At 41.0% G+C, this 12,643-nt stretch overlaps 2 protein-coding genes across 3 annotated transcripts in view; both read left to right on the forward strand.

Annotated features, from left to right (window-relative positions):
- Positions 1-12,643, forward strand: part of LOC135169993 (E3 ubiquitin-protein ligase synoviolin A) — a 29,012-nt gene that overhangs the window by 9,382 nt on the left and 6,987 nt on the right. The gene's annotated exons all lie outside the window — the stretch shown is intronic.
- Positions 1,931-11,372, forward strand: LOC135170005 (midnolin homolog). The gene has a single exon (XM_064135497.1). The coding sequence runs from the start codon at positions 4,089-4,091 to the stop codon at positions 5,472-5,474; it is 1,386 nt and encodes a 461-aa protein (XP_063991567.1). The 5' UTR covers positions 1,931-4,088; the 3' UTR covers positions 5,475-11,372.

Here is a 12,643-nt window from a genome sequence, read left to right on the forward strand (position 1 = left end):
CGTCGCATTGATAGTATAATACCCGAGTGATTTAGTACCTAACGTCGTTGTGCACAGGAATATGTACGGCTTTGCGTGGCACATAGAAATTGTCTATGTGGAGTTTTCCATACATGTGGACGTGTTTTGTCGGCTGGTAGAAGGGGAGGGGCGTATTATACAGAGATCTCTATCAGGGCCATGGGAAAGAGTGGTACAAAAAAAAATTTTTTGGCTACAGAAATGAAAAATAAAAAAAATTATGAAAAATGAGGAGAGAAACGGACGGATGATGCTTTGACTCCCTCAGGCACATGCAGAGAGTTTAAATTGTTGACGGTGAGGGTTAGGCCCACGGTAACGAGTGCTTCGGCAATTAGTCTGTTTTATCGTTCGAGATAGAGTTTATTCCTGAAATTCTTGAAACGAGAGGTGGCGACTGAGTGAATGGGAAAATTTAATTTTTTTTTTTTTCCTTCCATTAAGACGCTTTTGCCGGGAGAATTTTGGCAATTAAATACGTAATGATAATTAGGGAACATTTTGGGGGAATTAGGGAGGGTCTTGAGAGTTGAAAACCCTTTTAAATGGGGGGAAAAAAATTTCAAAGAAAATTTTTCAGTTAAATAATTATGAGAAAAACCGAATGAGCAGTTTAACAATTTTTATTCACTTGCGGAGAGGAAATGCAATGAATTGCAGATCACTCGTACATGATAAATAATTTTGAAAAATGTTTAAAAATACGAGTTTGAGTCCTGCCATCTTGCGGATGTACTCCTCCACGGCGCCATCAACGTCAACGACTCCACCTCGCAATTATAAATATTTATTAAAAAACAATATCGTCCTCTATCCTCCCCAGCTCATCCCCCTCCTCTTACTCCCCATGAACAAATTTTTTAAACCATATTAATCCCCCCCCCTCCCCCCTCTGCATAAATAATTCTCCCCATAACGTCACCGAGTCCTACTGGCAGACATCATTAACTAAACCTCGTACACAAATTAAAAACCCTATCTAAAATACCTCACCTATACATTGAAACCTGACGTCATTAGCACTGATGGCACAACCAAATGTCGAATGCTGAAAGATAATCATCACTCGAACAATCCCCCCCAGCCTAATTATCAATTCAATTAACCTTCAACAGAAACTTTAAAATTTTTTTTTTCTTAACGTGACCCAAACTCCAAACATTTTTCATGTACATCACATTGCCCCAGGTCCATAATGATTTGTAATTAGGGAAAGACAGAAAGGGTCGAAAAACCTTCCATTTCTCCCCGTTAACAGAGACAAAATCATCCCTCTATTCCCCCTCCTCCTCTCCTCCTCTACAACCATCCTGCGACTAGACAGAGATGAAAGAATAAAGAGCATTAGGGAATACGAGAACCCGGGGGTTATAACGTGGGGATTCACTGGGGCCGGATGGCCGTGGCACGACCTATAGCGACGGCCCGACGGTGCCGGCGTCGACGACAAGTACCATGGCCCATGTGTGCATGAGTGAGATAGATTGTTAGGGTGGTGGGGGGGGGAGAGGCTAATGGTGGGAAACAGTTGGTGCGAGAGAGAGGATATGAGTACGTCAGTGGCATAACGGCGGTGAAGCAGGGGGGGGTGGAAGGGGGAGGGGGGTTATAGCGGGTTGGAGTTTGAAGCGAAATGGGCGACGAGGCGATGAGGAAGGGCGGGGTGGTGGGGGGCGGGGGGGTGGTGAGGTTGGAGAGAGATGATGAGAGAGAGTCCAAGGGGTGGGACAAAACAGACGAACGAACATAGACTACGGCCCGGGGGTTCCGGAAGGAAGGGCCGACAAGGGAACGTCGGGTGAGTGGTGGGGCGGGGGGGGGGAGAGGGAATGGAGTGTCCAAACGAATGGGTGGAAGTGAGAGAGCGATCGATGCTAATGTAGTTGAGGGAATGAGAGGGGATGAGAGAGAGAGAGAGAGAGAGAGAGGGGATGAGACAGGGTAAAGGATGGAGATATTAAAGTGCCTACGGTGAAGCCACGACTGAAGAGAGGGGACACGGTACTCAGTCGGAGCTCGACACTCGACGTCGTGAGATCGTCGGGCGTGTGTTGTTAATAATAATAAAAAAAAAAAAGGAAAAGGAAGAGCTGGTGTTAGTGGTTTTTAAAATTTAAATAAAATAAAACGTTTGGTTTGTGGGAGCACGTTGCAAGACAGTTGATTTAATTTTTGTTTTTGTGTTAATTTTTCCTTTTTTTTTTTTCGTTTTTTTAAATTTTCATTTTGTGTGGAATCTTGATTTATCGAGCGTTGGACGGACAATTTCGGTGGTTTTTCTTTTTTTTTTTTTTTTTGGAGTTTTTTGAAAAGTTCTTGTGGTTTTTATTTTTCCTGAGGGATTGAAAGCGTCCGGGGGAAGAGTAATAAAAGAAACGTACATAAAAGTTAAGATTACCCACCAGCGTGAAGAAACAACGTGCCTTTTTGTGTACTGGGTGATATAAGAAAAAGAAAAAAAAAAAACGGGGATTGAGGCTGGTGTTTGTGCGGTTAATCTTCCGGAGGACGTCATTTGCCGGTGAACAAAGTAAAATAACATACCAGTGTTATCCGTGAAGAAAGAAAAAAATAATAATAGTGTTGTGGCCGTCGGTGGAGGGACAAAGGTAGCCCTGAGATTCTCTAGCTCTTTTTTTTTTTATTTCATACAATCGAAAATTGAGAGCCGTGAGTGAATCGACCAGCGGTGACACTGAGATATTAATCGACCATCAGTTCCTCATGCACAAGGGTGTCCACTTCATTTGTGCATAATCGAAAATATGAGGCATTGACAACTGACATTGGAAAAGGACGAAGTTGAAGACAAGAGGAATAAATATTTTTTTTTTTTCGAAAAATTAAAAGAATTTGTCACGATAAAATATTATTCGGATAATCAGAGGAGGCCTCATTGCTTAGTACTCACATGCCTTGTACGTGAGGACTCGCCCCCCCACGTGTAGAGACTAAGAGAAAAGGAAAATTGAGAGGTTTGCCACCAGTCTGTTGGATATACCATACATTAGTCCAACCACTGGCTAACACCTCTAGTCAACAATTAACATATTCAAAAATTTATTTTTGACAAAACTAATCATCAGTTAAATCATCCCCCACTGCCTATTCTCCCACAATTCAACACCAGACATCACCAGCGAGTGTTATAAAACAGGAAAATCATTTGGAAAATGCGAGATTGAGGCGTGTGAAGTTTCCCGAAGTTCTGCGGGTACGTCGAGGGGTAGGGGGAGTGAAATAAAGTGAAAAAAAAAAAAGAGAGCCCTCGAGAAGAAGAAAGCCAGCCGAAAGGAAACGATAAGGGCGAGGACCGAAGCAAAAACCTGGGGGCGCAGCTGGAGGAAGGAGAGAGAAATGACAGAGAGAGAGGGTAACAGGACCTGCTGGTAGTTGTGGCCGCGCCTCGTCGAACGCTGAAAATCGATCTTTGTACGTTGATATCTACACTGCGATACATTTCCAATCTCCTTCGGCCACTTTTATACCATTTTTATTTCTCTTCTTTTATCATAAAAAAAAAAGGGGCGGCCGAGGGAGGGGTGTGTGGAGGGGTAAATTCTCACCACACCGTCATCCCGGCGAAACACCTCGGAGCGCTCACTCGTACCCGGCAAGACGAAAATTGCTGAGGTGAAATCGATACGCAGACAACGTCTGGTCGGTCTGTGTGCTGTAGCTCCTTAACCCCCTTAAGAACCCCACTGTAGGGGGAAGGGGGGGGTGAATCGAATGAAGCCACATCCTGGGTGGGTTATGGTGAAGCTATAAAGGGTGGATACCCTTGCTGTGCATCATTGTTTTGCATCTATTGTCCGTTGTCTCGGTTCGGGGAAGAGAAAGAGAGAGACGAAAAAAAAAATAAGAAAAATAGAAACTAAATCCCCCGAAACACGATGAGAACGTGACGCAAGTCAGAAGCCACTGGCCAACAGTGAGAAAGGGCGTCGTCCAATCTTACATTAACATCCACCGTCGGTCCCTGTCATTACTTCCAACATTTGGAATATCAATGTGTTAAAGCCATTGCCAAACGTTCCCTGAATCATCAACGACTATCAGCAAATATGGCGGCTGCATGTTACGAGAAGGAAGTGTCGATAGAGAGTATTAATAGCCACAGTTTGGGCCAAAATGCACATCATCACTTTCACCATCATTCACATCATCATCATCATCATCATCACAGAAGTGGAAATATATCGACGGCTAATAATAACAGTACACCATCATCTTCAACACCATTGTCATCAGCAAATCGTTCATCCGTGTCTGGTGTTACGGTAATAGGACAGGGAATAGTATCGCCGACGGTTACCAATGATATTGTCGTATCCAATGGTGGTAGTTACAAAGCTGAGCCAACGCCCGCTGGTAATTTCAAGGACTACGCCCAACCGTTGCACGTTGATTGCAGTGTTGAATATGAATTACCAAGTCAAGCTAAACCACCACCAGGAGGTGGTGAGCCACTTCTCATGATTCATCCGTGTTACTACAGACGTGCTGAACGTGAGAGACGTAGTCCATTTGTTAATAATTTACCACCAATGGTGACATCATCAGGACGTAAAAATAGTAGACGTGATACAACAGTCAATCAAAATCACTCGTCCAAGGTAATGACTGGGGGTGATGCTGCATCAGTAGCAATGGCTGTTGTTGCAACAGCAACAGCAGCTGTCACATCAACACCCCATACTAATGCCAATTCAACAATTTTACTTGGTGATGCATTAACAGCCTCATCACCCTCCACCATTGCAATCAATACACTGATGCATAGAAAACAAACTAGACGGGATGAGGATTGCAATAATCAGGATAATGAAATTGATAAGAAACGACTGAGCCAGCAGCATCGTGCTGCAGCCTTTACAACAGTGCCGAATGCTGGTAATCTCACAACTGCTGATGAAAAAGCAGTTATATCAGGGATTTATCAGCACTATTTTCGGGCAATGCGCTCGCATCATCAGCCCCATCATCATCATCATCTACATCAGGATGTTGATCAGGGTCATACACAAGTGCCACAACAGCATCATCATATTTATGAAGACGCTCATCTACATGTTAATTCAACATCACTTACATCAGCCAGTCCAGCAACTGGTTCATTTATTCAAAATTTTCAAATACCCACTGAACCAGTGTCAACTTCATCATCACGAAGACGAACAAATAATCAACATCATCCGTATAGACGACAGTGTTCAATATCACGTCCACCAACGTCAATTCCCACGATACCATCATCATCATCATCGAGTTCAAGTGTATATGCAACAGCTATGAATAGGCATAGAGAGGCATCACTTCAGGCATTGAGAATGGCTGCTGCTGCTGTTGCTGCTGCTGCTGCTGCTGCTACTGGTGGTAGTAGTAACAATGGTACAACCGGTAGTTTCTACGAAGCACCAGCATACAGAGCATTACTACCAAGAAGCTAGGACCCGGTAAAATTGTATAAATATCATGATATCATAATGTCAATGGTATCATCATCATCATCATCAAATCGCTCACACCAAAATTCAATTATCATATTTTTCATTATATTTGCGATAAGCCTAGTCTCTTTAGTTTTACAACAGACATTAATATTATACATTTTGGCCTCGCTGTTGCCTTCTCTATTATCATCATCAGTATCATCAGACGCATCGCAGTCCAATTCCACTGAAGTTACGAACAATAAAACAACCAGTAAGATAATATCGTACAGCACGAACGATTTTCGCTCCAGCTTGTCTCCCCCACCCACTTCCACCCATCGTTCGTATTATCGTCGGTACCTTTTTATCCCCTCCTCCCTTCACTACATCCATTCCACTGGCACTCAAGCCCACCCCCCCACCCCATCACCGTCAAAAATGTGAACGCACGTGGAGAGAAGAGAACAGTACACGATAGAATCGTGCCAACCCTCCCTTGTCCAAGGCCCCCGCGTTGTTATCCGCCTGCCAGACTGCCGCCACTGGGGCTCCTTTCCGCCTCCATATACCTGCTCGTCTACCTAACCCACACTAACCATCAACTTCCATCTATTCTACTCGAACAAACCCTCCCTGTTCCCTATTTCCCCATCCGTAAATACATAGTGCAACCCACGTCTTCCTAATTCATCAACCAGCTTCACCATCATTTTTTCTCTTCTTCCTTTCCTCTCATCCCGTGAAATTTCACCGGTGCTCGGGATAATCGAACGAGCAGGAGGATATTCAGAGAATGCAGACAATTTTATGATGATTTTTATTTATTTTTTTTCACACGTTTTTCAAGTTGAGAAAGACCAGGAGAGGAAAATTTGCGAAAAGTTTAGGGATCAGGAATTTAACGTATAAATTGGACCTTCAGGAGGTGACAGACGGGATGAAGGTTACTTTTGACACAGAAATTAACCTCCCAAGTCTAATTTATGCAACAAAATTTCACCCAAAAAATCACTGATTGTCATTGTGTTCCACGTTTTGTCCTCTACTGGTCCATTTTTTATCCAAAATTTCCTTCCACCTAAAAATACATTTTTCAAATTTTTCTTCGCATATTTCTCCAACTCGACGAGGTTTTTCAGTAGAAAATCCCTACATGGACAGACGGGAAAAATTTAACCCAGGAATCATCAAAAATTATTTTCACATTTCCCAGCTCACATGTACATAAAATAGGTCACTCATAATTTCACTATTCTCCCCCTTTCCAACCCATCCATAATGTAGCAAAAATACCGATGATATCAATGCTTCCTTTAACCCCATCCATAATCATCCCCTTCAACATAATCTCTCATTACTCCTCTCCTCTCCTCCAACCAAATTCATTAATATCACCTCAAAATTTCCGAATAACATCCACATTTATTTATCTCTCCCCCCCAACCCTACCCCCCTTTCTTAAAATCATCAATCCCCCTTTCCCCACCATCATCACATCCTTCGATCCTCATCTCCCCGAAATATATTTCACTCCGGTATTTTCCTCTCGAGGGAGGCCCCCTCGCGTTTTAAAATCACCGGCTAACGAGCAATTGCCTAACGAACTACGCTTGTCTCTACCCATATACGATATATTTTCGTGACCCTTCCTCATCCCCCCCTCCTCCCCCTCTCCCCCTTACCTCCCACAACCCTGGATATATTCGTACCGTATGTAACCATAGCTCTCCATGTGTACGTATATCAAATCCCCCGTTGTACATGGTATACATTGCATATCCAACGGTGCCATTACCGTATACTGTACATACACATACGTACATTTACTTGTTTGTGTATATATCTCGCGGTTGGTGGGCATCAGGGGGGGCTTATCTTCTCACTCTATATCACAATATCTATCTCACTCATTCACATGGTTGCTAGGGTACATAAGGGGCCACTAACAGAGACAGACGTACAACTTCTCTCTTTCAGGCGAAAACCGCTGCTACGAACGTATGTTACAGTCCACGAGGCATTCTAACACAGTCACGTTTGTGCACACACTGATCCAGTAGGGGGGATGGGGAGGGGAGGGGGGGGCATTCTCCACGAATATTGGGGGCTTCTTTTACATTCCCCTCTTATACCTCTTTCAGTTTCATGTTCCCTTTAGACATGCGCCCAGTCCTGCAGGGCCAATTTTTCCATTCGATATTACGCGTATAATGTGCTACATTCCCTTCTCTTTTTAAAGCATTCCCATTCATCATTCATTCGGTTTCCTTTTTCTTTTTTTTTCATCATCCCCTCTCCCTTTACCCCCCCCTTGTGCTACTCGCATCCCCTCGCGTCGTACTCCCGTGACTAACTCTCCTCATCACTTGGTGATTTTTTTTTTTTCTTTTTTTTCTTCTCTATCTCTGTCGTTTCTATGGATTCAGTTGGAGAATTATGTATACAGAGCAAGTAACTGAGTTTGTGTATATATTATTTATGTTTGAGATAGTTCGCGTTGAGCCAAAGATATGAGATATGATGGAATAGAGAATTGTTCGAGCTGTACGTTAAGTTGATTATGAATTTAGTTTTTGGGAATTTTTGTATTGTTGAGTTGATGATGGAAGATGGGCTGGACTGTTGGCCGTTGTTGGGCCGTGAGTTGTCCTCGTGCTTCGGTTTTTTTTAGGGCTTATTTTTCCATTCACGTGTGTGTGAGTGTGTCCCATCTAGATTTTTTTTTTACTGAGAAAACATCGTGACGCTGGGTGGTTTGGGTTTCATAGGGGTGGGTGAGAGGGGGTGGAGGAGGAGGGGGTATTGGATTAGCCGATCGATTGTACGTGCATTTCAAGTCTGAAATAGTTATTACGACGGGGTAATGGAGGAAAAGTGCTTCACGGGATCGGTAATCGTTGACTAGTTGATTAATCAAGTGGAAAAATCAATTTAACGCAATTTCGAAATGTGTTTTTGTGGGTATATCACCGTATCCAAGGGAGATACTGAAATATTCATTGAAACATTTTTTGTAGAGCGTAAAACGAGTAACAAAAAATGTCTGGGTGAGTATTTCGATATCTCGCTTTGATTTCGAGTTATTTCCATCAATGTAAAAAAAAAATGAGAACGAAATTCGATGAGATTCACTTGGACAGCTGGTCCTGGTGAAAAATTGGTGGATTCCTTTGAGGAAGTTTAGTTGACCGCACCCTAGGGTTCTGGGAAGCCCTTACGACCTGATCCTGGGGTACGTGGATGTAACCCGAACATTCCCGAGGAGGATCGATACCTTGAGGAGAAGTTTCTCGTCGAAAATGTCTCTCAGACCCCCCCCCCCCCCCTATCGGTATCGATCGTCTTTCGACGACTGGCATCCTCTGTTCTCCAAGGCATCCAAGTTTCATCTGTTCTCTTTGTAATGTTGGAGTCTTCGTTTGGATCTTGAGAATCACTTGGGGAGCACTTCTCTTTCATTCCCGTCGTGGTGTCTCCTGCGTGAGACTGAGAGAGATGAAAGTTCAGGGAGAACAATGGGAGACGTGAGCACTGGTGTGTATGGGGTATTTTCGTGCCGACAAAAAGAACCGATGATAACTCTCGATAACAATAATTTTTCTAATCAATATTCGGATAATCAATGACACTGGAGGGGGGGAGGGCGGACTGTGCCGTACATGGTATTACGAAAATTATAGTGATTAGCGGAAATGAAAAGTTGAAAATATGAGACAAAAATATTGAGGGGACTGGGAACATGGACATGTTCCCTGTGCTGACCTTCACAAAAACATTGTGATAAGAATTCTTATCGATACTCCCCGTTATAAATCAAAATTGTCTATTGAGAATTGTCAACAGCGTCTGGCCTTCACATCAAATTAACATTCATAAGAAAAAATAGTTCTTTGAAACGAATGAAGCTCAACACAGCGGAATATTCATTGGTATTTAGTGTAACAGTTGTGTGAGCAAAACAAATTCAATCGTCACTGATAAATATTTTGATTCTGAGAATTAATCGGAAATCAATATTTCGCTGGTGTTGGCATCATGATATTTAAGAAAATTAGAGAATCATCAGCAGCGTATGGCCTTCAACCTAAAATTAACGTTCATAAAAGAATCATTATTTGCAAATGAAAGTGAAACTAGCGGAATATTTATTAATATCTACTCAAACAATTGTATGAGCCAAAAAAAAATGTTCGGAACTTGAAAATATTTTTCTCTCGCAGATTCATCGGACTTGAAATCCGCCGCTAGTTTTAAGTTCATAATGTTGAAAATATAATTAACGTGCATAAAAAAAAAATGGTTCTTGGGAGTAAATGAAGCTGAAACCAGTGAGATATTAATTATTTACTCAAACAAGTGTACGAACCAAAAAAAATATTGTAAAAAAATTCTGTATGAGCCGAAATATTCCGCTAGTTTCAGCCTCATCCTAAATGAATAGTCGGCATGGAAAGATAACATTAAAAAGTCGTCGAGGAGATAATGAAGAGAAGAGCCGTCATATGGGGCATTTCATGTCAGCTTCCACGAAAAAAAAAAAAAAAAGTTGATAATAAAATTGTCTATAAAAAATTACGGCACAAAATTGCCAAGTCGACATGCGATGCCGGCATGAAATGCCTCATCCGAATAATTACGAAAGCCGTTTGAAATGAGTTAAAAGAGAAAAAAAAAAATGAGAAAGAGCCGCAAAAATTGTCAATGTCCCAATGCCAACACGATGATACCGATGAGCATAAGTTAAATGAGGTTTAAAAACAAATATAAAAAGCCTATGTAAGAGCCTGCATTTACATTTGAGATCATGTACAAGTCTTAATAGTGTGATACAATTTCTACGCTTATTCTCCGACTAGTATTTTAAGGAATTAAGTACTATATTGAATACCATAACAAGAGGCTGAATCCAGTGGGTAAATTGAGTTCAGGAAATTTTTCAGGGTTTGATTCCAAGAATTGTGTAAAAAAATTTTTTTTCTCCTGCACATGAGTCTTCCCATACCTCGGGAGTATTTAAAATCACCGAATGGGCCTCGGGGAGGAAAAAAAAAATTAATTTTCAGGGGATTAACGTATTCCTATGACCGAGAATTTTCCGAAAATACCTGACAATGTCACGGTAAATCCCCGAAAATAAAACTCTAATTTATTGTCTCCCGACCCTGAACAAAATTATTCTCTAGTTTCAGCCTCATCATAAGCATCCCCACCTGTCCCTCAATTCCCTCCCCACCATTGTACCTCGTTCCACAACATATTTCCTTTTATTTCCAAGAAACTTAAAGACTGGGTATTTACAGCGGTACGTACCCGTATTAGGATGAGCTGAGGAACAATAAGAATAATGAAAGGGAATAATAATGTTTGAGTATGAAAAACATTTTCCTCGCTAGAGTTTAACAGCTAGATCTTATAGATTATTAATCAGTCGATTCCTAATGAGAATTAATAATCGAGGGAGTGTATTAACGGTGATGACTGCTGGGTTTATCAAACTCATTGAATATTTTGTTTTTCTTTCTCTTTAGTGTGCGTGATGCGTGAGAATTTGTATGTGCGTGCGTGTCGGTTTGTGTGAGGAGGGAAAAATTGTAGAATTGGAGCGATTAATTCGTTCGGTTCTGTTTTATTCCGTTCTGTTCTTCCTTATTTCTCGATCTGAGACGGCACCGTCTGTCTTGGTGGCCAGTCAATGACTGGAGAATGAGAAAAAAAAAATAAGTGAGAGATGATTCATTGTGAAATATTCAATTAATAATGTGAAAATGATTCGATAGATGGTTTGGGGAAACGTGGGAGTTTCCGCTTTGTACATAGTTGTATACATAAACGCATAGATATACATATTGTATACATATAAACACTCCACTGACTGTAAAATGCCATCGAAATATATTTATATTTCATGTTAAATGATTTTTCGTTTGGGTTTATTTGTTTATTTTCGTCATTTTGACGGTAAATTTTGGTGATTTATTGGACGAGTTTTCAGATTTATTCGATGAATATGAATTTTTATTGAGAAAATAAATGATGGAATCTATTGATTGGAGATGATGGTGTTGTCTCTGATGCCATTTGCACTCGAGTAGTTCATTATTTTTAATTGTTTTGATTGATCGATGGGACTTCTTCAGGGTTGGGGGGTTGTTCTTAGGTTTTTTTTTTGGTGGTTTTTCGTTGAAACATTTTTGCTTTTCTTTCTCACGTTTTCTGAACCACTTTGCGTCACGTCGCTAAGTTCCACGTTGGTATTAACAGTGGGTTGTCCTCGTCAGACGCAAACTCAGGGGCTTTGGAGACAACTATAGGCCTGTGGATTCAGGTAGGTAACACGTAACATACGACAAGTGGCACGAATAAACATGTTCCGTTTGTTCTTGGAGGTGGATGGGAAGAAGGGAGGCCAAATGGCTTCTATTGGAGGGCTTTTCCGAGTGAGAGAGGGGGCTTTTTCGAGGCGAAGGTGTAATTTAATTAGCTGGGGGACGTTGGGAACGGGGTGGGAGGTGTTTTTTGTGGGAAATTTTTAGAGGAGAAATGAAAATATTTTCTAATAATTTTTTTTCGTAGAAATTCTTGTTGAAATTTGGGAAAAAAAAAGTTGTGGGATTTATTTTTTGCTGCTGATTGGGAAATTTACTCTTGTTATTTATTCAGCTGTTGGTGTGTTTACAAACTTTTTCAAAGCGATATTTTTGCTTTGGGAAAATGGATTTTCCATCATTTTAGTTGGTTGTTGATTGAAGAAAAGATAGTGCTGTCAACGATTACTTTAAAAGAAGAATAATTACACGGGAAGAATTTTTGGTTCTAATTTTTCCAACTAAAGTTGACTTAAAAACTCGCTGATTGTCATTTTGTCCCACTTTGTGGCCTCTGGAGCCTTAATTTTTATGCTAAATTTCTTTCCGAGTAAAAAACCTACTTTTATAGTGAGTTATTCAATGGATGAGGAATAAATCCGGATGAAATTCAGTTTTCCGAGAGGATTTTCCGATCCGCGAATATCGTGAGTATTCAGTCCGCCTTTTGACATTGACAATTAAATATTGATTTCAAAATTCAGCAAATTTTTGCGAGTTTTTTTAATTAAATTTTTGGAAAGTTGGACAAAATTTTACTTAAATCTCACATTCGCCTTTTTGGATCTACAATTAAATATTGATTTGAAAAATCAGTAA

Source organism: Diachasmimorpha longicaudata, chromosome 16, assembly GCF_034640455.1.
Source record: "Diachasmimorpha longicaudata isolate KC_UGA_2023 chromosome 16, iyDiaLong2, whole genome shotgun sequence".
In the NCBI taxonomy this organism is placed as follows: Eukaryota; Metazoa; Arthropoda; class Insecta; order Hymenoptera; family Braconidae; genus Diachasmimorpha; species Diachasmimorpha longicaudata.

Bases quoted from the DNA above. Each gene is read 5' to 3' on its own strand.
- LOC135170005 (XM_064135497.1), top strand. From the start codon at position 4,089: ATGGCGGCTGCATGTTACGAGAAGGAAGTGTCGATAGAGAGTATTAAT.